The following is a 25,554-nucleotide window of genomic DNA, read 5'->3' as shown; positions in this document are numbered from 1 at the left end:
ATTGGGATGGGATGTTTAACTCACACATGGGCCGGCCGCCACCGCAACCACCTCCATGCCCCCCAGACTCTCAGACTGCGACTGACAGGACATTCATATGTATAGCGTAAATGTTAAAAACACCAATTTTTTTATGAAAATATTACAACACACACACACACACACAAATATATATATATATATATGTATATAGCCATTACTGATGATGGGTGGTCAGTGACGGTGCGTGCGGCGGTTGGAAACATGTAGCTGTTCTTATGTATGTAACTATGCATGCATGCGTGTGTTTGGGTGTTTGCTTCACGCAAGCAGCCGCTCAACCCCCCCAATTTCCTCTTCCTCCCCCTCCTCCCTTGCCGTGGCTTTAAAGCCTCTCTCTGTCTGTCTGTCTGCATATGATATGAGAGGAGGAGAGAGGTAAGTATGAATATTAATGCGTAATATGAATTGGCAGCTAATTTTGTATGAAATCTTTGATAAAAACTTAATATATGAATGATTTATGGGTTTTTAATGGACATAATAAATAATGCTTAAAGAAGTATTAGTAATATATGCATATATATAAGTAAGTATTAGATGATGTTTTTTCTATATATAAATGAAAATTATATATTTTAATTATACCAATAGACATAAACTTTTGTATGTTAGGAATTAATTAATCAAAAAGATCATTAAAATGGTTTGTAATTGCAAATAAAATAATATTATTATGTATAGTTTTATTTGGACTTTAAATTCTGTCATTTTGAAGAAATATTTGTATTTTTTCAGATCATTGTATTCTTTAGGGTCTAAATTGAAGTTAGATTTGGGTTTAATTAATTTGAATGTTTAATTCAAGCAATTATATATATAATAATAAAAAATGAATTTTAAATTTTAAATAATAAATATGATGTATAGGTCAAATTAGCTTATTCAAAATGATATGTAATATTATTTTTACACAAGGTGGCATAAAATAAATACATTTTAATTTTTAAACAATATGTATATTTATTATATCTTATTTTCAAATAGTAAGCATTTTTATTAATTAATATTATTATATCTAAAAATAAAATAAAATAATCTAGATTATTAGGTAATCTCTATTTTCAAGTGGATCCGACGGTGATTGATGCTGGGCTTTGTGATGTAATTAAGGAGTGTTAGGATTTCTCAAGTTATAGTGTCTTAAATTATTTATTTAAATTAATTTATATATATATATATTTATATAGATAAACTCCCGACGTAGCAGCTAACAAGTCCATCAAATGACCCGCCACCAAATCCTCCATTACATTTCTCCTCTCATAATTTATATATATATATATATAACACTGTTACGACACTTCCCTCCCCCTCTTGCGCTCTCTCTCTCTCTCTCTCTAAATATACCCACCTTTCCTTCAATTCTTCTCTCCAATTCTCTCACAATTAATACAGCCCTTTCTTTGAGAGAGCAGAGCAGAGAGCTGAGAGATATGAGTAGTAGTAGTAGTAAAGCTAAAAGTGGTAATTCATCATCAAGTAATGGTGGTGGTGGGCCTTGCGGCGCTTGCAAGTTCCTTCGGCGGAAGTGCGTAAAAGGATGCGTGTTTGCGCCATTCTTCGACTCGGAGCAAGGCGCCGCACAGTTCGCGGCGGTGCACAAGGTGTTCGGCGCCAGCAATGCGTCCAAGATGCTGCTGAGAATTCCACCGCAGAAGCGCCTCGACGCTGCCCTCACCCTCTGCTACGAGGCTCTCGCTCGCCTCAGAGACCCCGTCTATGGCTGCGCCGCACACATCCTCGACCTCCAACACCAGGTCTCTCCCTCTCTCTCTCCCCAAATTAATTATGTCTTCTCTACCCATATATTAATTTAATTAATTATTTCATGTAGAATTTAATTCATTACGATGAATGAATTCCTTCATATCTTTCTACTCAAAACCTAAAATGAGAGTATCATGTATGTTTATGAATTTTTTGTGTATGTATATCATTTTATATATATCTTGTATATGCAACTTTTCTTGCTAACTTGTGCTGTGGTTTGTTGGTTCTTCTGTGGTTTCTGGCTGAAAAAGAACTGTAGAAACTTCCCTCCCTGCATGTAGTTCTCTTTCGGGAGATTTAGGGTGTCAGTTCTGGCATTTTGTTTCCTTAACCATTGCAGGATAGGGAGACGAAAGAAGCTGTTGCTTATATAGGGAGGATTATATATATACACACACATATATATATTGCTGTTTTGCTAACGTACGCCGGTAATTGAATACTTGGTTTTGATGCCTGTCCGGGTGTTGCTTGTAGATTTAGAAGCATTTATGAGGAATTGCTAACATGTTTTGAGTTCAGAAGGCAAAAGGCCAAGAAAAAAGAAAACAAACAAGAAAATTAACAAGGGTGCTGGAGAAGTTTGCCTTAATCATTGCTAATGTACGCCTCATTAAGTTTTTCCAATTTCCGGTCTAAAATCTTTGATAGTTGCGTGAGCTTAATTAATTAAGTTCAGAGGGGTTGGGTTCTTCTCCTCGATCTACTCTACCAACAACTGTAAATCCAAAAACAAGATATATATATATATATATATAACAACTGTGGTCAAACTCAGTCTGGTTCGTGCTAATATGCGCCTTGGCCGCCATATTTACTAGAACTAGAAAAGCATTACATGGTACATCTAGATGGCGATTAAGGCAGTGAAGGTCTTTCCACGCGTAGAAACCAATGTGGTTTGGTCGCTTTTGTCAACTTTCTTTGTAGTTTATTCATTTTGACCCTCCAAGGTGAACTTGCTTCCTGGCTTCTTAGAAAGGGTACGAAATTTAAGAGTTTAAGAAATCAACAAAAAAAAATAATAATAATAATTAAGTTACTGCTCGAATTTAAACAAAAAATATTACAATCATTTCTTTTTACACACACACACATATATATATATGCATAACTCTATATATATACCATTTTCATATCTGATATGGCCTGTATATAATTAAAATTTTCTTGCATCAAACTGGTAAGTGATATATATATACTAGAATTAAGATGTAGCTACCCATCTCTTCTTATTTTAATCTATGTAGAGTGCTTAATTTCAAAGGAATTAAGACTTTCAGTGGGTGGTGTTTAATTTCTCTCCTTCTCTTCTATATATACAATACCACATCGCAGTAACTAGTTAGCTAGGTAGTTTGATCATAGTAGATACGATATAATTAATATGGTCAATGAAGATGATTATAATATTACTAAAATAAATGAAACAATATTATATATATATATATATATATTCATAGGCGCGCAAGTTAAATAAATTGAGGTCAATTACTAGATTAAACTAATGGCCTGGGTTTGTTTTTAAGAGGGTGCATGTTTGAATTTAATGGTTGATGGCTTTTCATTTTGCATAAGAACAGATATGATTGAAAGATCAGTTGTTTCTTGAATCTTGGTTGAACAAGTTAATTGATCAGATGTTAAAGAGTCTGACAAGCACCTAATTGCACTTGGATTGGTCGTCTTCTCTTCTTCTTCTACTTCTTCTTCTTCTTCTGCTTCTTCTTCTTATTTAATTTGAAAAATTTGGCAGATAAACACCAGTTAGGCAAGAAACCATTAGTTGCCAGCTTCGTATATATTTGTTTATTTATCTTCTACACGAACTTTATCCTTTTCTTATCTCAACCCTAGCTAGCTAGCTAGCTAGCTGCATGTATCACACCTTTTCCTTTTTATATATATAGTCAATACTCTTTGTATAAAAATTTTAGTTGTTAAGGATGTTAGAAGAAGTAGAATGTACCTTTTGGTGGCCACGGAATATATATATATATATGTATAGCCTTTAATTTATATGATTGTCTCATCACAATCTAAATCTAGTCTAGCAAGATAAACATAAACCTTATCCTTACAAAAGACCCTACCACCGCCCCCCCACCCAAAAAAAAAAAAAAAAAAAACAAAGCACGTGGACTTGAAATTGGGTGCAGCCTCTTAGATTTTCCCCGATGGGATTGAAAGTTTAAAGAAGACAGATTGATTATCTTATCTTCTTGTTTATATAAAGTAATAGAGTTGATCGTTTATATATGCATGTATATATGCATGCATGTTAGGTGTGTGCATTCAAATTGTGAAAATAAACTCTACTCTAATTTTTAAATTTATCAAAAATCACCCGCAGTCTAGTTGTATTTGTATGATTGGATTGGACTTAATTTGGAGTGTGTGATGGGACGCAATAAGATACGGAGTTGATAAATATTTTGAATTTGAATTTGAATTTTGGGGTGGGCTCATGCAGGTGGTGAATTTGCAGGCAGAGTTAGCGTTGGTGCAAGCCCAGCTTTTTACATGGCAGATGCAGCGTGCGTCTTCCTCCTCTTCCTCTTCTTCTTCTTCTTCTTCTTCTTGGGGGCCAACAACGGATAATTATCTTCATCAGTCATCGCTATCTCTCATGCTGTCGGCTTGCGCTTGCGCATGCGATGGATCGTCCGCACTTTTCAATCCTTCATCCTCGTCCATGGAACTTGAACTGGCAGCCGCCGCTGGTGGTTTCTGCAACCCTATCAATCAAGAATTAAGCGAGCAAAATGGCGATGGCGATGGCGATGGAGGAGTTATTAGTGTGTCGTCGATCCTTGCTGCCTCCAAGTGTCTGCATTGATTATTAAAATAAAATCAAACTAATTCCTGAATCAGAAGACTGACTGTTGTAACCTACCTACCTACCTACCCACCTACCATGCATGAACATCAATTGGACATGTTATTTTGCATATGCATGCATGCCATATAATATGTTGCTTGCTTCCAGTCTAATGTTTGAATCAAATGTACCTGCAGGTGTCTCTTTTATCTATCTTCCAAGTCCCATGCCATGCCATGCTTGTGTTTAATTAGAAAATTATAACAGATCAATCAAATTCATGTCACTGTTTTTATACACTTTTGATCAAACTTACTTAAAAGACTATATATATATATATATATATATGGTCCAAATTCATCTTGGATTTGGTCTCAAAAATTAGAAAAGTTAAAAAAACAAACACCCATAATTAGTGTCATTTTAAAATGACAAAATTTAAAATGTTCGAATAACACCCATTATTATTTATAATCTCTCAATACATCAGTCTAGATAACTATTCCAATAATTATTTTTCATGCATCTGGTACTTATCGTTAGCAACTCCCTTACTGTTCTCTAAAATTTTTACATACAATCACTATGCCAAGCGGCAAACTTTAGGGGGCGTAGAAAAATTTTAAAATTCTTGAAAATGTTAAGTTGGAAGTGTATATTTTTATATATATTCTTATGTTTGGTATAATTTTTTATAAAAAGATTTTAAAAAATAAAATTCTTATAAATAATTTTTAAGTAACTTGTCCACAAAAAAATTTTCATTGGAGGCTGAGAATCCAAATTTTTCATGGACTTAAGAATATTTTAACAAAAAATAAAGATTAAAACACCCTTGTCCTTTTATAACTCCATACAAATATATTATATATTTATAATATATAAATATGTATTATATCCCATATCAACATATTTTATATATATTATAATATATTTATATTATTTATTATAAAATATTATATATATTAAAATAGATATTCATATAAATATATATGTATATATATTATATATAGACGCACGGATATATATACATAATATGTAAAAAAATGACATTTTTTTTTATTTTTTAAAAATGTAGGTCTTAATATTTTATATAGTAAATTTTTTTTTATCATTTTTAAACAAAAAATAAAATAAAAGTAATTAAAAAAAAAAACATAAATTCTCAAGGATATTGCATTTAAAGCAAATATAAGAACATAAGATTCATAAAAAAAAATACTTAACATTCCTAAAAATGTTTAAATTTAACCAAACATAAAATTACATAAATCCTAAAAATAAAAAAATTTCAAGTACATTTCCAAAAATCATGAATCCTAAGAATTTAAAAACTTCTCCCGTAAAAAAATATGCACAGCATTTCACATAAAACATCACAGGTGCATTTAATTACAAGCATAAAATTTATATGGAAATAAAATATTTTCTTTAAATTCTAAAAAAAAGTTTTGATTTAGTTAATTTTAACTTAAAAAATATTATACTTTTTATTTTTTAGTGTTTGATTATCATTAATTTTCATAAAACTAGTCAAAATTTTCAACTTTTATTTTTTGATAGCCATTATTTTTTATGAAAATTGTATCCTTTTGAATTTAAAATTTGACGTAACCCACACGATGAAATCCCATCGTGATAAATTCTCACAATTCCCAAGCGACATGCATAGGCAAATCAAAAGAGAAATATTTTGACATGCATAGACAAATCAAAAGGGAAATATTTTGAAGGCTTATACGTAGAATGCACAAGTAATAAAGATTTAGTAAACAAACTCATAATAACACAAACCCAAGATGAAATACCAACAAATTGAAAGGCAACTTGGAATCTAAAGAACAAATCGAAGGGGAATCGAACCTCACCAGAATAGAAGGGAAACTCGGAACCTGATCATGATAACCTTCATATGGCTTAACAATATAAAACGAAGTGAAACTTAGAATCGACGAAATCCAAAAAAAGAGGTTGCTGGAAACTTTACCGTGAACGAAGATAAAGGGGAACTCGAAATCGAAACATAGATTCTATAAAGACAACGACCAAGACGAAGGGGAAGGGTTGGCGACGGACAACAACGAAGAAACCCTACCTATCGTGGAAGATGATATGAAAGTGTTGTGTGGAAAAACCGACTAAAGACAAACTTGATAGAAAATGTGGTGGACAACATGCAAAGTTCCCTGAAAAATCCAATCTACCCCCCCCCCCCCCCCCCCCCCCAAAGAAAACATTTTCCAGTATTTTATGGAAAATCTGATCACGTAACCAAAAGTAGAAAATATTTTGCCTAAAAAATTTGGCCAATCAAACACCTCAAAAACTGAAATTCAGGTGAAAAATAGCCATTTTTCATGAAAATTTTGGTCAATCAAATGCACCCTACATGATATAAGTAAAGAAAACAGGCTAAATTGTTGTGATTCTGACCAAACAAAAGGATAATTTTTTCCAAATTCACTGGCTCTCTGTTTGATTGTACCAGACCAAATATTTCACACGCAGCATAAATGGACAAGCAACAGATTTACGGAATAAGGAAAGATATTGTTAGGGAAGAAAGAAATAAGAACTTCTGATTTTAGAAAGATCCCACAAAACTAGTTTAAGTAGATCATGGATTCAGGGTAAGAAAAGATTGATTTAGGGGGTAAACATCTGTACTTTGAAGCTAGGTGGTTATAATAGAGACAGGCTAACTAGCATTAAGTTCTGGATTGCATAATTTGACAGGAAGGCAAAGCTTTAATTAGTAACGGGATATATTAGAGCAACAAAAACATAGTGTTACCTACTCCCCATCTAACTCAGATAAGCCCCCACATTGGATCCAGATGCTATAAACATGAATTAAGACGATTTGGATCATAACTTATGAAGATGCACATGGACACATGTCTGATGTGGAACTGAAAATTGGCTAAAAATGTATATATTGTAGATAAAGGCAGAAATGTAATTTGAGTATCAAATTATAGAAGGAAACAAATTCCAAATAAAGTACTACACAAATAAAAGGGCTTAATATTATCACAGAATTGGTACATCTAAAACACCCTAAGAAAATCTTCATTTTTACAATTCAATTCATCAAACAAAGCCCCTCAAGAAGCGCATACCCGTGCACAAGACTTCCCACTTTGTAAGAATTGAGGGAGTCTAACATTTGTACTTTCCCTTACTATTTTTGCAAATAGGTTGTTTTCACAACTTAAATTCATAACTTTCTAATCACAAAGGAGCAATCTACGATTGCTACCAAGGCTTGTACTCAAATAGAGGCCCTCCTTTTGTATTTTCAAAATTGATTTTGTTTTGTTGGTTCCCATTCCAACCTGCCTAAAGACGAGCAATATTTTCAAAGAAAAAATTAATGAATGCATGGAAAAGCAATAGCAGAACCTCCAGCGCCAAAGGTGCTTGATAGAAAAACATAGCTATTTTAAAGGCTAACAGAAGAACACATTGGGAAAATCTTTGCTTTACCAAAGGTATTGCCAATTGATCAAAGCTAATCATTGGGATAAAACTTAAAAGATGAGGCCGGAAAGAAAGCCAACAGCAGAACCTCCAGGGCCAAAGATGCTTGATAAAAAACATAGCTATTTTAAAGGCTAACAGAAGAACACGTTGGGAAAATCTTTGCTTTCACAAAAGTATTGCCAATTGATCAAAGCTGATCATCGGGATAAAACTTAAAAGATGAGGCCAGAATGTGCACTCAACCTCTGCTTACCAATAACTGATGCTCAAAATGTTTCACAAGGTGTAAGTATATCTCCACCTCCTTTATATACCTTCGCCCCACAGTCAACTTTGTGAGGTGACACCAACACATCTAGCAATGAGACCTAACCATGTGTTAATCCTCTCCCCATTATAGGGTCTCAGTCAAAGATACTACAAGCAGTTTGCTGCCCAGTACTAAAGGCATTTGAAGGCAATCTCCAAAGACCTCCTGAGTGCTCTACGTCTCCCTTCCACAATAAAACCAAACTCTCAACCCAAGCGGCCATCTCCCTCTCACCAATTTGTTTGGACTTTCTTGGCATGACAGACTTATAATTCCTTCCCAGCATACTCTCATGGTTTATACCTGCTTCAGCAAAGACTACCAAACCATGGGCCCCACCAAGTTATTCTCGGTTTGAGTACACTCTCATGGATGGTTTAATTCAAAATTGCAATATGGATCCAAATTCACTGAATTGATCCAGATTGCACAAAAAATACTTTTGTGCAGGATTACAGTATGATTTTAGTAGGATCAAGCAAGATCATAATTCTTTTTTGTTTTTTCGGCCACAAGGCCCAAGGGCCCATCATAGAAATATTTTGAGAAATAGGGATTTCACATTAATTTTGAGAAATTAGGGAATTCTCAATCTAAGATGAAATTCTTAGCTGATCTCTAAAGCTATCTGCTAACATCCAATCAAGCACACCAGCCTCACCAAATAACTTTCTTCTTTCTTCTTCCTCTTCTTTGCTGTGGCTGCAGCAGCTATTCTTCTTTATTGGCGCCTGCCTGCCACAACAACTGCTGCTAGAGAAGCAGCAATTCCTCACCAACCTAGGTCAACAGCAAGGCCTAGGGACCCCCAGGAGAATGGCACTGTGACATAAAATGTCTGCCCACCTAATCATATCATATAAATCTCTTGCATTATGTGGCTCATTTGACTAAAGTTGACTGATTGACAAGGTACTGATGCCATCCTGTCTCCAGGGATCTTATCTTGCCTAGTCTTAAAGACGGACCTGTCCAAGAAGAGACTCTATATTGAGGAAAAGATACATGGTGATGGCATACAAAACCAACATGACAAATCTGTCCACTTCTACTATAGATTGCAAAGCCAAATGGGAGCATAACACCCCCCCCCCCCCCCCCCCCCCCAAAGTCCCTTCTACAAATATGCCCTCTGGTATGCTCAGGAGGAGCTGGTTTTCATGACCCAATTACCCTCTATAAAATAGAGACACTTCCATGATCATCTTACTGCCTTCACTTGTCACCCAACCCACCTTCATTAGCATGCCACAAGTTAGTTCCAGTACCTCCCATTACGATACCAACCCTTCTTACCATAAAGCTAACAACACTTGAATCTGCCAAGGGGTATGGCTTCCTCCAGAAGACCCTGCACTAGACAAGAGACTCTTGTATTCTTTCTCCTATATGTGTTGACTAGACAAACTATATATCAGTAAAGCCACTTTCCAAATATTCAAATTACAACCATGAAGATGAAACTGTTAGCAAATTCTATCTTGTGCTAACAAATATAAATAAATATGAAGTGTCATATTATTCACACATTTGACCCAATGTGTAAATAGGTTCTAATGGTGATGCAGGTTTTGCATAATTTGACAAGAATGTAGAGATAAAAAATAATAATAATGTAAAAAGATAAAGTTAACCTTCTATCTACCAACTTCAGCTTTTAGATGAGATGGTGGTTAACAACTTGACATGGTATTAGAACAAGCAAAGGTCTTGATTTCAAATCTCAATGCTAACCCAAGATTAAACAGTTCCACATGTTGGGACCAGATATGCATTGAAGCCAAGTCACATGTGCAGGGGCATATTAAGAGTAAAAATAATAATATAAAAAGATAAAGTTATCCCTTATCTACTAGTTTAAACTTTTGGATGAGATGATCAACAATTTAACAGAAAAAACATAACACCGAAACCCATCTAAATTAGCCATGGCCAAAAATGAAAATAGAATATAGTCATGGTAAAAAGATTAACAAACAAACATAAGTAACCATATTGATAACAAGATAATAGGGGGGCAGAATGCAGTTAGTTGAGAAAGATTTGCATAGAGAGGACTTGAGTTCTCTTCCCTGGATACATACTTGTGGAAGCAAATGCACCACCACCACTCACAACACCACACATACATGTGCACAGCAAGGGTTATCAATTGGTTCAATCAGATCCAAACCGAAACATATTTGATCTGTAAAACCCAGTTCGTTTACAGCTAGATCTGATCTAGAACCATTTATAATCAAGGGATCTAGATCTCCCTGATGGGATTTGATATTCAACTAGATTTATTATATAAATATCTTATTATAGACACATTCTCATAACCACCAGCTATTTGCAAAAAATAAAAACATAATCCCATATTTCTTAATTTTAATATTCAATTTCACATAGTAATTTTAAAATATTTTTTCCCCATTCATTAAAATTATCTTTTTGATTCCATTATTGTCCTACTAGTGAGTTGGCCCATTGTTTTTTACATGTTTGGCATAGTATTCTTTAAATGTTTGATGAAGAGAGCACTAGCTTTATTTGTTTTTTTGTAGTTTTTTTAAATAACGTTTGTATATAATTTTTAAATCTAAAATTCCCAAATATTACCTGGCAGTTACATTTTTTATTAAAATTAACTCTAGTGAGTTTTGCATTATGAATGTATGAATATGAATGTCACATCATCTTAAATAAAATTTTTGTATAAAAGTTCTGTCTATGCATTCCTCCTGTACTTTATCTCTCACTTTATTTCCTAAAAATTTGGTTGGGCATAAAATATTTATTGGTAAAACATTTTACTTATTTTAAAATATTCAGATAACAAAGATAAATAAAATATCTTTAAAGCAAATACTTTAGATCAAAATATAAAAGACTCAGAAAGTTTTGGTAAATCTTTTTTGATTTTGAGAACAAAACTAAAACTTAATTATTCAAACGAGAAATCACATTTATACTTGCAAAACAGTGTGAAATTTTTTAGTATTTGACTTTTCTACCATAAAATATTTTATGGCTCTATGTGTATATTATTTAACATAAGCAACTTCAAAAACTATGTAAAATATATGGTCATGGTTTATATATCTTATATAAATATTTTACATACAAATGCAGAACTAGAGTGGATTAGATCCGCCAGATCCAAATTCAGATCTGTGAGATACAGTCCAAATACAAATGGATCTGGATTACAATTATTGCCTTAATGGATATGGTCTAAATCCAGACCATTGACAGGCCTATACTCAACAAAAATAAGTGTACCTTGTTGAGGTAAAGCTCCATTTCTCTTCCCTGGATACATACTGATGAAGACAAACCCACCATCATCAATTCTGCAACAAAAACAACCCACAGGCAACATGTTTGCAGGTTTATGACTAAACGTATCTTTAAATCTTCTTACTAACACAGCATTAAAGCATAGCAACTACACCAAATTTTGCAGACATGCACCATGGTGCATTTCTTTCTGACTTTTTATTCTTTTAGAACAGAAAATATGGTAGTTTTTACTTCTTACGTTCCTAAATACCAGGCAATGACTCCTCAGGGAAGATTTTGGTTTTTAAGCTAGGTTAATGCTACAAGTCCACAACGGTCTACAGAAAGGCTTGCTCAAGTTTTTAGCATATAAAATAAGTGTTGATTCCCGTAGAATACAGAGAGGACAAGATAAGGAAGGATTGGGATTTGAAGCTGATCTAATCTTTGGTGTTTTAGAAATTGCTAAAATTAGTTTAGGATACTTTTCTAAACTTTGTATAGGTGATCTTTCCTATGTTGTTATTCCTCATCCCTATAACTAGGGCTGTATTGTTGTGTGCAAATTTATGAATGAAAGTATTCCATTCTCACATGGTATCAGAACCTTCATGATTGACTTGTGTTATCCTCTAGTTTTGACCTAATCCCAGTGCAACTTCATTGCACCGTATTATCTCCTTTCATCCTCCAAATATGTCAGAAATCTCTGAGACTACTCTGTCCATGGCAACAGGAGAGGCTCTCATTCAATCAACCAACCAGAAATCCTCCTAACAGTGAGCTACTGAGAATGCATCATTCCGACCTAGATGGTAGGAACTACCTTCAATGGTCATAGTTTATAATGACCTTCCTAAAAGGTCAAGGGAAGATATCCCATTTAACTGAACCAGCCCTCAAGACTTCAGATCCCACATTCACAGCATGGGATATTAGGGATTCAATAATCATGTTCTGGCTTTGGAGTTCTATGTAGCCTGAGATAAGTAGAAATTACATGTTTTTATCTTTTGCAAAAGATATTTGGAAAACTGTTAAGCGTACTTATTCTAAAGTACAAGATACTTTGGTAATATTTGAGATTAAGACGAAAATAAGTGGCACTAAGCAAGGGTCATTGATGGTAACTGATTACCATAACAAGATGAATGGATATTGACTTGAACCAGATCACTATTAGGATATTAAGATGGTGTGCAGTGACGATGCAACAACCTTTAATACCATACTTGAACGAGACAAAATTGTAGAGTTCTTGGCAAGTTTTAATACCGAGTATGATCAAGTAAGGGAAGTTCTTGGAAGAGAGAAACTTCCATCCCTTAATAAAGTTTTTTCTATAATTCGAAGTGAGGAGTATCGAAGGATAGCTATACTCAATGAGTCCAATTTTGAGGGATCAACCATGGTGACAATAAAGGGGAAGGAACCAGGTTCAAGTCTCAGCAGGGGAAGTCTGACTTGCAGCCAAGATCACAAAATTGCGAAGGATTGTGGTACACCTATTGTAAGAAGCCAAAGCACACTTGGGAAACATGCTTTAAACTACATGGGAAGCAGGGAATAATGAGTAAGACAGGTGGCTTCAGGAGTCTATCTTCTAAAAACCAAGCTTATCTCACAAACAAGGAGAAGAAGGAAACCACCACAGATAAGGCAGATTCGGCTACCACATTTGACCTAAGTCAATTGAATGCGAAGAAATCAGTAAGCTCAAAAGTTTATTGAGGACTATTCAGGATGGGACTTGCTCTCTAGCACAACCAGATACTTGTTTTCACTCTGAATCTTTTACTGCCTCACAAACTGATAGGAATGATTTGTGGATTTTAGACTCAGGGACTACTAACCATATGTCCTATGATCTAAATGTGTTTGAAACCTATAAGCCGCTGGGAACTTCCAAAAGAATCACTATAGCCAATGGAAACTTAATTCCTATAACCAGGGTAACCCTTAGTCCTGTTCTTCCTATTAAACAGGTTCTGCATGTACCTAACCACCTATCTACCAATCTAATTTCTGTCCATCAGCTCACTAAAGATCTTAATTGTCATGTTATTTTTTCTCCTCATACATGTGAATTTCAAGCACTGGAAATGGGAAAGATGATTGGTGCTGCTGAAAAGCAAAATGGGCTACTTAAAAGAGGGATAGAGTTTTTCCTAAAGGGGATCATCCTATGCTTGCTGTTCATCTCAATCTACTTCTACTCTCAATAACATATGGCTTTAGCACTATCGCCTTGGCCATCCTCCTTTTACTTTGTTGAAAACTATGTTTCTTTCTATATTCAATGATTTAAGTGTTAGTAATCTTCATTGTGATGTGTAAAATGTTAAAGCATCACAGAGTGTCTTATCCCATTAGTAATAAATTATCCTTTATTCCTTTTTCATTAATCCATTCTGATGTTTGGGGACCATCTAGGATCCCTAATTGTTCTAGGGCTAAATGGTTCATATCTTTCATTGATGATTGTACTCAGATGATTTGGATATATCTTTTAAAGGATAAGGCTACTATTAGTACTGATTTACCACTCTTTCATAAAATGATCTCTACTCAATTTGGCTCTCTAATTAGAAAATTTCGTACTGATAATGCAAGGGATTACTTTAATCAATACTTGCATCAGTTTTTCTAGCAAACAGGAATTGTTCATGAGTCTTCGTGCATTGATACCCCTCAACAAAATGGAGTGGTCGAACGAAAAATGAGGCATTTTCTCAATGTTACTAGAGCCCTTCTCCACCATCATCATGTTCCTAAACATTTATGGGGAGAAACAGTCTTAACAGCAGCCTACTTAATCAACTGGGTTCTATCTAAACTCCTAAACCATCAAGGTCCACTTCAATGTTTATCTTCCTACTTTCCTAAGATTGGTTTGCACACTCCTCTTCCTCTTAGAATCTTTAACTGTGTGTCATTTGTTCATATTCCAAAGCATTACTGGGATAAACTTGATCCTAGGGCCCTTAAATGTATCTTTCTTGGCTATTCTCCTACCCAGAAGGTAGGGAAGAGCAAAAGTTAAGTTTACCCTAACTAACCGAACCTAACCGACTGTTTCAGTTCAGTTTTTTCCTTGCATTGGTTCGATTCGGTTAATTTTTTCTCAAAAGTTGGTTTTCAATTTTTGGTTCAATTTTTTGGTTGGAAGAACCGAACGGATCAAACTTTAAAACAATATTGTTTTGATGTTTATAAAATGATGTCATTTCCTTCGGTTTTGTGTGTGTTTTCTATCGGTTACTTCAGTTTTTTTGCATTTTTTTCGATTTATATGGTTTGGCTTCAGGTTTTTCGGTTATCGGTTAGTTCAATTTTTTGGGTTAATCAGTTGGTTCGGTTTGGTTTTGCTCCTTGGTTTGGTTTAATCGGTTAAAGTGTGTTTGATTGCACACATTTACCATAAAAAATGTGTAATTATTACATATATTTTCTATGAAAGCAATCAAACACTCTTAACTTGCTATGGAAAATATGTGTATGGTACAAACATTTAAAACTTCTTTCCATAAAATTCATTTTCCAAGGGGGTGGGATGATTTTTGTTTTCTAGACAATCATTACCTAAAATTAAATTCTAGGTAATGTAATCAAACACACCCTTAGTGAATTTCGGTCAGTTTGATAACTAAACCAACCATTTGCACAACCCTACTAGAAGAGTTACAAATGCTATCATCCTTCATCTAGAAAGTTCTATGTGTCTAAGGATATTATCTTTGTGGAATCTCAATCCTTTTTTGAGTACTCTAGTCTTGGTCCCCAGGGGGAGAATATACAGTGTGGTGACCAAGGTGTTCTTCCCAGCTTGGATTTGGTTCCTATGAGATCTAGTGAGACAGAAGTAGTTGCTCAATCTGACTCACCTAACCAAGCAGAGCAACCATTGACTAAGCTGACATCTCCAGTTAAGTTTAAAGGCTCTCCCTATGTGTTCAAGAGAAGATCATAACTTATTTTGCATCCTCAACCTGGATCAACATTAGTTTCAAGCCCAGGTATTGAAATCACTGATCCTTTGATTCCTTCTAATCCTATTCCTAATGACTTGGACCTTCTTATTGCTGTCAGAAAAGGGGATAGAAGCTGTACTCAACATGTGTTGGCTAACTATATTTCCTATTATTATCTTTTCCAAAAGCACAAAAGCTTCCTGACTTCTATAGATTTCATTATCATCCCTAAGACAGTTGATGAGGCTTTAAAAGATAAAAATTGGAAGCAAGTTATGTGGGAGGAGATGAGAGCTTTGGAGAAGAATCAGACTTGGGAACTAGTGCCTAGACCAAAAGGGGTTATTCCAGTGGTGTAGGTGGATTTTTCACCTAAAATACAATGCAGATGGTACATTGGAGAGATATAAGGCTCGGTTAGTGACTAAAGGCTACACTCAAACCTATGGAATCGATTACCTAGAGAACTTTGCACTTGTGGCAAAGATGACAACAATTTGGATACTTTTATCTCTAGCAGCATGCTATGGGTGGCAATTACAACAACTTAATGTGAAGAATGTTTTTCTTCATGGGGATTTAGAGAAAAAAGTTCATGGAACCACCACCAGAATTCAATAAAGGAGACTTGGGTAAAATATGCAAACTTAAAAAAGGCACTCTATGGCCTTAAGCAATCACCGAGGGTCTGGTTTGATAGATTCTCTAAGGTAATGAGACACATGGAATATCACCAAAGCTCATCATACACTATTCATTAAGCACTCAATGAAGGAGAAGGTGACAACTTTATTGGTTTATGTGGATGATATAATTGTTACAAGTAATGATATTGAAGAACAAAGAGTCCTAAAGAAAAGTCTGGCCCAAATTTTTGAAATTAAGGATCTTGGTATACTCAAGTACTTTCAAGGAATAGAAGTGGCCTATTCTAAGGTAGGTATTTTTCTATTCCAAAGCAAGTATATCCTAAATTTGTTAAAGGAAACAGATCTGCTAGGAGGCAAAGGAGTTGACACCCTTGTAGAGCCTAACATTAAATTGGGAGGAAATCCTAATAGTCAATCGGTGGACAAAGGGAGATATCAGAGATTGATAGGTCGTTTGATCTATCTCTCACATACCAAACTAGACATTACATTTGTTGTCGGCCTGGTAAGCCAATTTATGCATAGTCTAACCGAGGAACATATGCATGCAGCGAGAAGGATCCCATGCTATCTGAAAACAACACCAGACAAGGGCATTTTGTTTAGGTCAAGATAGGATTTGGATATTAGAGGGTACACAAATGTGGATTATATAGGCTCCCTAGCTGATAAACAATCTACAACTGGGTATTGTGTGTTTCTAGGAGGGAATTTGGTGTCTTGGTGAAGTAAGAAGCAAAGAATTGCGATCAGGTCTAGTGTTGAAGTAGAATTTAGGACCATGGCACTTAGTCTATGTGAATTGTTATAGCTAAGAATTGTTTTAGAGGATCTAAAAGTCACTACCAATGGACCAATCAAGTTATTTTGTGATAATCAATCGGCCATTAGTGTTGCATATAATCCTATCCAGCATGACATAACAAAGCATATAGAGATAGACCGGTATTTTATAAAGGAGAAATTGGAAGCAAGTCTAATTCATATACCTTATATTCTCTCTGAAAATCAATTGGCTGATCTACTAACAAAGGGGCTGGCTGCTAGAAGGTTTGAAGACTTTGTATGCAAGTTGGGAATGATAGATATTCATTCACCAGCTTGAAGGGGAGTGTTGATTCCCATAAGATACCCAAAGGAAAGGATAAGGAAGGATTAAGATTTGAAACTGATCTAATCTTTGGTTTTTTAGAAATTGCTAAAATTAGTTTAGGATACTTTCTTAATTCTAGTTTAGGATAATTTCCTAAACTTTGTATAGGTGATCTTTCCTATGTTGTAATTTCTCATCCCTATAACTAGGGTTGTATTGTTGTGTGTAAATTTATGAATGAAAGTATTCCATTCTCACAATAAGTAATCCCATAAGAAACAAGGTGAAACAAACCAGTAAATTTGTGGAAGATTAGTGAACCTGCCATAAATCCTCACAGTCCTTCCAATATGCAGTATCCTTTCACGGTGCAAATTGTTCAAAGCTGAAAAAGCTGGGTGCTAATACAATTTTGCAGTCTGTGACCTCAACAATGTGACATTTTAGTACAAACTGAATGTAAGAAGATCAAAACATACTTAGTGAAATGCATAACTTTGAGATATTAAACAGGGTAAACATATTGTACCTTCGGTACAAAGAAAGTCTCAACATCAAAACCAAAAAAAAAAAAGAAGACAAAATTAAAATTAAAGGAAAAAAAAGAAAAAAGAGAAGCTACAACATTAGCATCAACAACAAAGCATTGAAAATAATGAATACAAACTTGAGGATGCTTAATGGCAACAGCAAGAAACCAGCTCCAAGCTTACAAAAGGCCAAAGTAAAATAGTTGGAAATCCATGAACTCAAAAAAGCAACACCCTTGAAAAGCCTTGGCTAGAATTCAATACTTGTTATGATAAATAAACCCAAGGTTGAAAACAACAGCAGATGTATTATGGCCATTACCGTGACAAAAACACTAGAGACAGGAACCCAACAGAGGGAGCATGTGATAGTTCTCCAAACAGCCATGGCCTAAACTCAATTTGTGACTCGTAAACCATAAGACAATGCATCCAAACTCTTAACTCCCAAACCTATTATTCAACATTTTCCACAAGATTGAAACATATTTAAAGTTGCAAGCTACCAGTAAAAGCTTTCACTTTATTCAAAACATAGAGAGCTACTTAGCACGCATACTAAAGAAACAATGCATCAAAAGCCATCAGATTGATGATATGCACCATGTACATAATGAACCTTTCCAGTTCTAAGAATCCATCCAAAATTCAGTACATAGCACCAATGGAGGCTTCTGATCTGAATAACTTCCACTTAATTGATGGGTAGCCCTTGTTCGCCTCCTGGAACAGCTAGCTCAGCCTCCTAATGTAACAAATCCTCAGCTAGATAACTTTGTCCAAGGTAGCTCAAACACAGAAATTTTTTAACAGTGTTTTAGCTTCCAAATTTTAATAGAATTTTCTAACTTTCTAAGTAACTAATTTGTTAAAGTGTCTTTCACAAACAAATACCAAGTGCTTTAAAGAGAATAAAAATTTAGAGATAGATAAGAATATAGCCTTAGTTTTAACTCATCTGCCAAGCAACATTAACTTGTCTGCTGCAAGTACACTTCTAAAGAATGTTCCTAAGAAATATCCAACCAATATTGCACGACACATACATCAGGAGAAAAGGAATCTAGAATGACACAATAGTGTAAACAAGTTGTAAGAATGTGAATAGCATGAAAAGACAATACTTAGGTCACAAAAACCAAGTTGCTTATGAGAAAGGGTAGTGTTTCAAAGTAATGAAAGAAGAAACTTTATACCATGAAACAAAAGTGTGCGCGCGCGCAAGCGGCCCCGGGGGGGGGGGGGGGGGTATAATAAAACAAGGCAGTCAAATGATGGTATAGAGTGAAAGGACGCAACGATTGCACATGCTAATGGTTAGCGATAGATGCAATAAGACAAACCGGTTTTTAAAACTTTTTCAAAAAACATACAAATATGTAGCAGAAACGAATCGTTTCTTGCATGATACAGTGATAGCAACCATATGCATATAAAAACATAACCATAAAATGCAATAAACAGTAACTTTTATATGCATATGGCTGTTATCATTAAATCAAGCAAAAAACGATCCGTTTTCGCTGCATATTTGTATGGTTTTTGAAAAAGTTTTAAAAATCGGTTTGTGTTCTTACGTCTACTGCCAATCGTTGCGTCCTTTCAGTGGTATCAAAACCTCGACTCAGTGATTTCAGCCTATGTGTGTGTTTGTGTAATGGTTTGCTTGTTTCGAACGTGGATGTTGCTTGTTGTTTTTGTGAGATTTGCAAAGATTGTCGACCAATTGTCTGTACTATCGACCATTTCTGGTGTATGCCCTGAGAGACAATCAATCGTTTTCGAAATGGGTCAACCATTTTTGGGAAACCCAGAGAAGGAGTCAACCAATGCTGGAAATTGTCAACCAATCCTGGCAAATCCACTAAAAACATTCGACAGTTTTCTACGGGTAATTGGTCGTTTGATTGCAACGGGAGAAACTGTCAAACATTTTGAGAAATCAGTAGACCGTTTCTTGTGGCTGCTTGAAAACCTTCAATAGTTATGAACACTGTCAGTTTGACAGTTGCAATCTTTCGATAGGTGCCAAAATGCAATGAGATTGCATTGGATAGCAAAACCGAAAGAAGTATGACATGAGATGTCAATAGTCCAAAAAGTGGCATGCATTACATAGACATAGTTTTATATTATTTGTGTTGCATGTTGTTTTGATGAGATCAAATGGGTGATCATGGACCAGATTCAATGTGATTGAATGGATGGATGAATGAATGAATGTTACAAGTATTTAATGAGATTAAATTGTAACCTAATGCCATTAGGAATTGTAACCTATGTGTATTGGGCCTAATGATATAATTTTGCTTGTTATTTAAATGGTCATATCTTCATTCATAGCTCTCCATTTATATATGAATTGAGTCTCCAGATATCCTGATGATCTTTATTCTTAAGTTGTTAAGAATATGTGACAAAGATTTATATCACAAAATTTCTTAAAGGTATTCCTAGTCCTAAGATTTCTTTGAAGAGGACTAAGATTAATTGATTATGGACTAGCACATAGACGGTACATTTGATTAGTATGAGATACTAATGAAAAATGATAGTGAATCACGTACCATATTGCATGAGATGCAAATAGTAGACATGTGACTAGGTGTTAGTAGAGCATCTACCGAATGTGACACCTGTAACAGATTACATAGTTGAGAGGATTAATAATCTGTTATTGCCTTTCGATTGCGTATTTGATCTTTGCACTAGAAGCGACAGAGTTGTCTTGTGCACTAGTGTCGGGGACTTATAGTTGAGCGAAACCATCCTGTGTGAGAGATGGGGATACACTCTATGTGGTCTCTATGCAGTTGTGTATGGAGGCAGATGCTCATTGACAGGATCAATTGTCCTCCATCAAATGGAGGTGAACATCCTATGCGATCTCGGTTGGTTGGTGATTGTAGAAATCTTTGACCAAGGTACACACGATAGGAAAGGAATTTCTGATATCAGAAGAGTTCTGATGTGTCATCTCGATCACCCCAGACTAGATCTTGCATAGTTACGAGTCCTATGAGTTTAGTCGGTCCATGACTCTCACTCGGTTAGGATGCAAGTTCATTTTCACATTCTGACTTGATTTTTTTCTGTTCTATTTTGCACTTTTCCTCTTTTTTTATCCTTCTTCAATTCATCTTCCAATCTACTATTATGTCTTCTCTGAGGTATGCACAGATAACACAAGTGTCTGAAACATACATTCTCTCAAAAGGAATTGAATGTAAGACAAAGGAAAAGATTGGAATTCCTTAAAGACCTTGATTGCACCATTCAGTATCATCCAATATTATCCAAGCAAGGCTTGGTGGCTGACACATTGAGCTGAAAGAAGCAAGGTTTCTGGCTGGATTGGTGAGCAAAAAGGTGGGCGCTGATGGAAGAGTTTAGGAAGCTAAGCATTAAGGAAATTGATGATATGCAAGGAATAGAGATGACAAGCTTAGAAGTACAACCTGCCTACTTGGAAGAAATTCAACAGGCACAAGGTGACTAGGACAAGATTCTAAATTGGGAAAATTAAGGGGGGCCTAACTTTGAGCAATCATCTAACAGCATAGGGAGATTCCAAGAAGGTTTTACATCCCTGGTGACTTAAATGACAAGGTTTTGGAGGAAGCTCACAAATCAAGGTACATCATCCATTCTGGAAGTACCAGAATATACATTGACTTGAGACAACAATATTAGTGAACAGGTAAGAGCATGGCAAGGTTTGTGGTCAAATGCTTGGTGTGCCAACAAGAGAAGATTGAGCATCATAGTAATGAACCTCCTTTTTTGGATGAGTTGTATTGGTAATGATTTGATTTTGTTCAAAATACTAGAACAAACACCAAAGAAGTCCAAAATCATCATCAGTGTGCTTCTCCTAACTTTTGAATGCGTTACAGAGAAGGAAGAGCTAATTTTCTCCCTTCAACAGCCCACTTATCGTTGCTCATTTTTGCATTATTCATAAAGAACAGAGAAGATATAAATGAACTGCAGTTAATTTAAAGCTCAAGGCAATCCTAAGATTTTTTTTCCTAATATCACTTCATTTGGTAAAGAAAAAATTAAAATAACATTCCAGTTCAACAAGCACCTTCACAAATATGAAAAAAATTCCACTGCAATATATGAATCTTGAGAATCTCACTGCATTTTTTAAGTAAAAATGCAAATTAGAGGATCACCATGAAAGGGTGCACCTCAAACAAAAGAAAAGAACAGAAAAACAATGAACCAAATAGTCCCATTTACATTGAAGTTTCCTCATATTATATCAACTGAGGGGATATTGAAAGTTGAAACCTCGCTTATAGTTTTAGGATTTTAGCAATATTGGTATGGAAGAGCTTATAGCCAATGCAGACTTCAATAAAAACAGAAAAAGGATCCCATTGGAACTACTGAAAATTCAATCTTCACAAATTTGTTTTGTCAACTCTAACAAGAAGCCAGTGGTTACAGCTGCCTAACAGGTCCATTAACCTAGGCCAGAGATGAGATAAAACATCAGCAAGATGAAAGAGTTTGCCAGTGATTAATGGCAAGATTACATAACACCTCCAACACAAATACTATCAACATGGGTTGATACAAAAAGTGGCAAAAATTCTTGGCATGTCTATCTAACAAGAGAATTTCATCCAAACAGCATGTACAAAATTGATGGTATGAACATAATCAAGCAGCATCTAACATCTCTATTCTTTCCTAACAAATAAGCAGGCACCAAATAAGACGAGATTATTTCTTGGTGGCCTAAAAAGCAAAGCTAAATAAGACACCAACCAAATTTTTAAGCACAAAGTATCACCTATGAAGAAGCAAAGACAGCTTGCACGACTTTCCTAAAACAAGAGAGACCAACAAATAGAATGCTAGCACAAAAACCTACAGCCTGCAGACTAATTAGCATCAAAAGGTTAATATCTTTTATAAAACAAAAAAGAAGTGAACAATCAGGATTTGCAATTCTTTTTTCCTTTTTTCTAAGGATCTGTAGAACTTGAAGGGAGAATCACCTACATATTTTCCAAACACCCCAATTTTCAGGGAGTAAAGGAAATAAAATTCCATGTATCTTAAAATGCATTGGATTGATGATCATGTTTAAATATGCAACAATCTCATTGAACATTAAAACCAGAATACTGAGAAGTTTTAAAAGTTGAAGGCCATAAAATGGACACCAAAAGTTAGAAAAGAGGGTACACGCAGAGACGCCAAGCGGCTATACTTTACAGATCCACATACAGCATGGATATCTAAATGCATGTTAGAGGACTCCAATGTTCTGCATACATAAATTTACAACCCACTTCAAATGTGAAAACGGTACGAACAATACCTAATGTACTTATGATTATATATATTAGAGTGGGTTATCCCAACTCTATAAGATCCTAAACAATCCCCCCATCCCTGAATCCATTATCACCACAATCTGTACCAGAGTCCAATGCACAAGGGGAATCATACCATTTAGGATTCTCCGGGAAGAAGCTATCAACCTGTATACCAGTAAGACCTACATCAGATGCTATATTTTCATCATGCCTTATGTGCTTGGTTATTTTGGAAGCCTCACAGTCAAGAATGCTCTTGTCAGCGAACTCACTGCATTTCAGCCACTTTTCAGGTTTGCATTCATCACCCAGCAGATCCTTCTCACTCCTATGCTCTGCTCCAATCTGACTCCAGGATGCAACATCCCCAAGGGTTCGCCCAAAGCTATCTTCATCGTCTTCAATCAATTCTGCATCCTTGCCATCACCATATATTCTTTCATGATGATGATCATCCCAATCTGCTAAATCACTTTCTCCCAACAGAACATCATCTGAATGCAACTTGTCAGAAAGAAATTCAACTGGCTTTGAGCTGTATTCTCCTATGGCTTTTACTTTATTTACAACATCAAACAATTCTTGTGATACTAAACTCAACTGCTGGCTGGGGAGCTTTGCAATTCTCCCTTCGAGCATTCCAACTACATTCCTTAATTCCTGCACTTGTTGTAGAACTGAAAGGTGCATATCCCCTCCGTCCTTCCCCATAAAGCCAAAACCTCCATTCTCCATTTCCTCACTCATTCCATATACGGTTTCTTGATCCACCAAATATGCCCCTTTATGGCCCACGACTCTATGCATAATCCTAGCATTGCCATCCAACGGCCCAGGTTCATGCCCCGAATGGACTGCATACAACTTAAACACTGCCATCCCCTCTTCTTGATACACAAATGTTTTATCCTTCTCGTTGTAATTAGCAATGGGCACAATTGCCCTTATCCGAAACCCACAACCACACCGCTTCGACACATATGGTTCCCTCTTCAAAATCCTTGATTTCTTTGAGGATGCTGGCTCTCCTGCCCGGTGGCATGCATAATCCTTAACCTCTGCCATAAATGGCTTATACCTTATGTACTTCTGTCTTATGCATAACACAACTTTGTGTTTTGCTGCCAATTGTTGCAACTTGCGGGGCACTTCCTTCGCTGGCACATCAAATGACTCAGTGTACTCAAATCTCCTACGTTTAGTCCGTTGCATAGACCCCGAGGCATCAGAGCAGACAGGGCATTCCGCCACACAAGCCCTAATAAATGACTCGGGAATTCCATAAAATTTAGCGCCTACGGTCCACGCTTGCTTAATTCTCTCTATGGTTTCTTTAAGCCCTAAGTGTTTCAAATCAGCATCGCCATGGAAACTCGTGACTATGTCCTGCCACTGGTCAATGTGCGAAACGAATTGACTTGAATTATTCTTGAAGCACAAGAATTGGTTACCGTTTGGGTCAACGTGGACGATAAGCTTCTCCTGGATCCGCTTCCACGCCGTCACGTACGCCGTGTCCTCGTTCCGGTCCTTCCACACGGCGCGCCAGCTCGCCAGCACCGTCTTCGGTGTCGCGGCTCGGATCTCGTCTGGGCTCGCTACCCGCCCATCCAGCACACAGCGAATCATTAGGGCGTGAGATTCACTGTTGAATGTGTAGAATTGTGTCGATACATGTGGCAGGGGATCAACGTACCCTGGCCGCTTAACCCTGGGGTTATTCTCGTTGGCCTCGTTCGCCACGGCGGAGCCGAGGAGGCAGCAGTTGTTTCCGGCTGCGTCGTCGGCGTCAGATGAATTTTGACTGACTGAGTCATCGTCTTCTTCGTCGTCGTCGTCCCGGTAGAGGACGATCTCGGACATTGGAGGAAGGGGGAAGGGCATAATCGAAGGCTGTGATTCGCTCCGGTGGTCTATGATCGGAGGGTCCAGATTGTGGAACAAATCGTCTTCTGTTTTGCTTGGATTCATGGCGGCGACTCTCTCTGTCTCCCCCTCTCTCTCTCTCTAAGCTTTCTGCCTTTCCTCGCAGTTCGAGCGTTACAAGTGTTGACTCATACACTTCTCCCCTTCTCTGTCTTTTTCTTTTTACAGAAAATGCCATTTAAATACCCAACTTCGAAGTTTAACAAACACAAGAGCTGCCATCATCATCATTTCAAACAAATTTAGACAATAATTTTCACAAAAAATAAAATTTTAAAAACCTCTAGACTAAAAGTTCAAAATTATAAGGTATACCATTAATTTACTTATCCTTATTATTAATGAATAA

At 35.9% G+C, this 25,554-nt stretch overlaps 2 protein-coding genes and 1 long non-coding RNA gene across 4 annotated transcripts; 1 reads left to right on the top strand and 2 right to left on the bottom strand.

Moving 5' to 3' along the window:
* Window positions 1-1,364: 1,364 nt before the first annotated feature.
* On the top strand, window positions 1,365-4,842 carry LOC127801953 (LOB domain-containing protein 19-like). The gene is made up of 2 exons (XM_052337503.1): window positions 1,365-1,799; window positions 4,286-4,842. The coding sequence occupies exons 1-2, from the start codon at window positions 1,476-1,478 to the stop codon at window positions 4,649-4,651; spliced, it is 690 nt and encodes a 229-aa protein (XP_052193463.1). The 5' UTR covers window positions 1,365-1,475; the 3' UTR covers window positions 4,652-4,842.
* LOC127801954 (uncharacterized) lies at window positions 4,501-19,170 on the bottom strand. Of its 2 annotated transcripts, none has more exons than XR_008023234.1 (3): window positions 17,705-19,170; window positions 11,697-11,767; window positions 4,501-4,642 (listed from the first exon to the last, which is right to left on the bottom strand). It is a non-coding gene; the product is annotated as an uncharacterized LOC127801954 (long non-coding RNA). The 2 variants fall into 2 exon arrangements; XR_008023235.1 differs by having other exon boundaries at window positions 17,732-19,170.
* Window positions 19,171-23,082: 3,912 nt separating this feature from the next.
* Window positions 23,083-25,354, bottom strand: LOC127801952 (uncharacterized). Its single transcript, XM_052337501.1, has one exon. It carries the CDS (start codon window positions 25,248-25,250, stop codon window positions 23,337-23,339), a length of 1,914 nt encoding a protein of 637 aa, XP_052193461.1. The 5' UTR covers window positions 25,251-25,354; the 3' UTR covers window positions 23,083-23,336.
* Between the last annotated feature and the right edge of the window lie 200 nt (window positions 25,355-25,554).

This window comes from Diospyros lotus, chromosome 5 (assembly GCF_014633365.1).
Source record: "Diospyros lotus cultivar Yz01 chromosome 5, ASM1463336v1, whole genome shotgun sequence".
Classification (NCBI taxonomy): Eukaryota; Viridiplantae; Streptophyta; class Magnoliopsida; order Ericales; family Ebenaceae; genus Diospyros; species Diospyros lotus.
The sequence above is the reverse complement of the archived record's forward strand: the minus strand, read 5'-3'. Positions and strand labels throughout refer to the sequence as shown.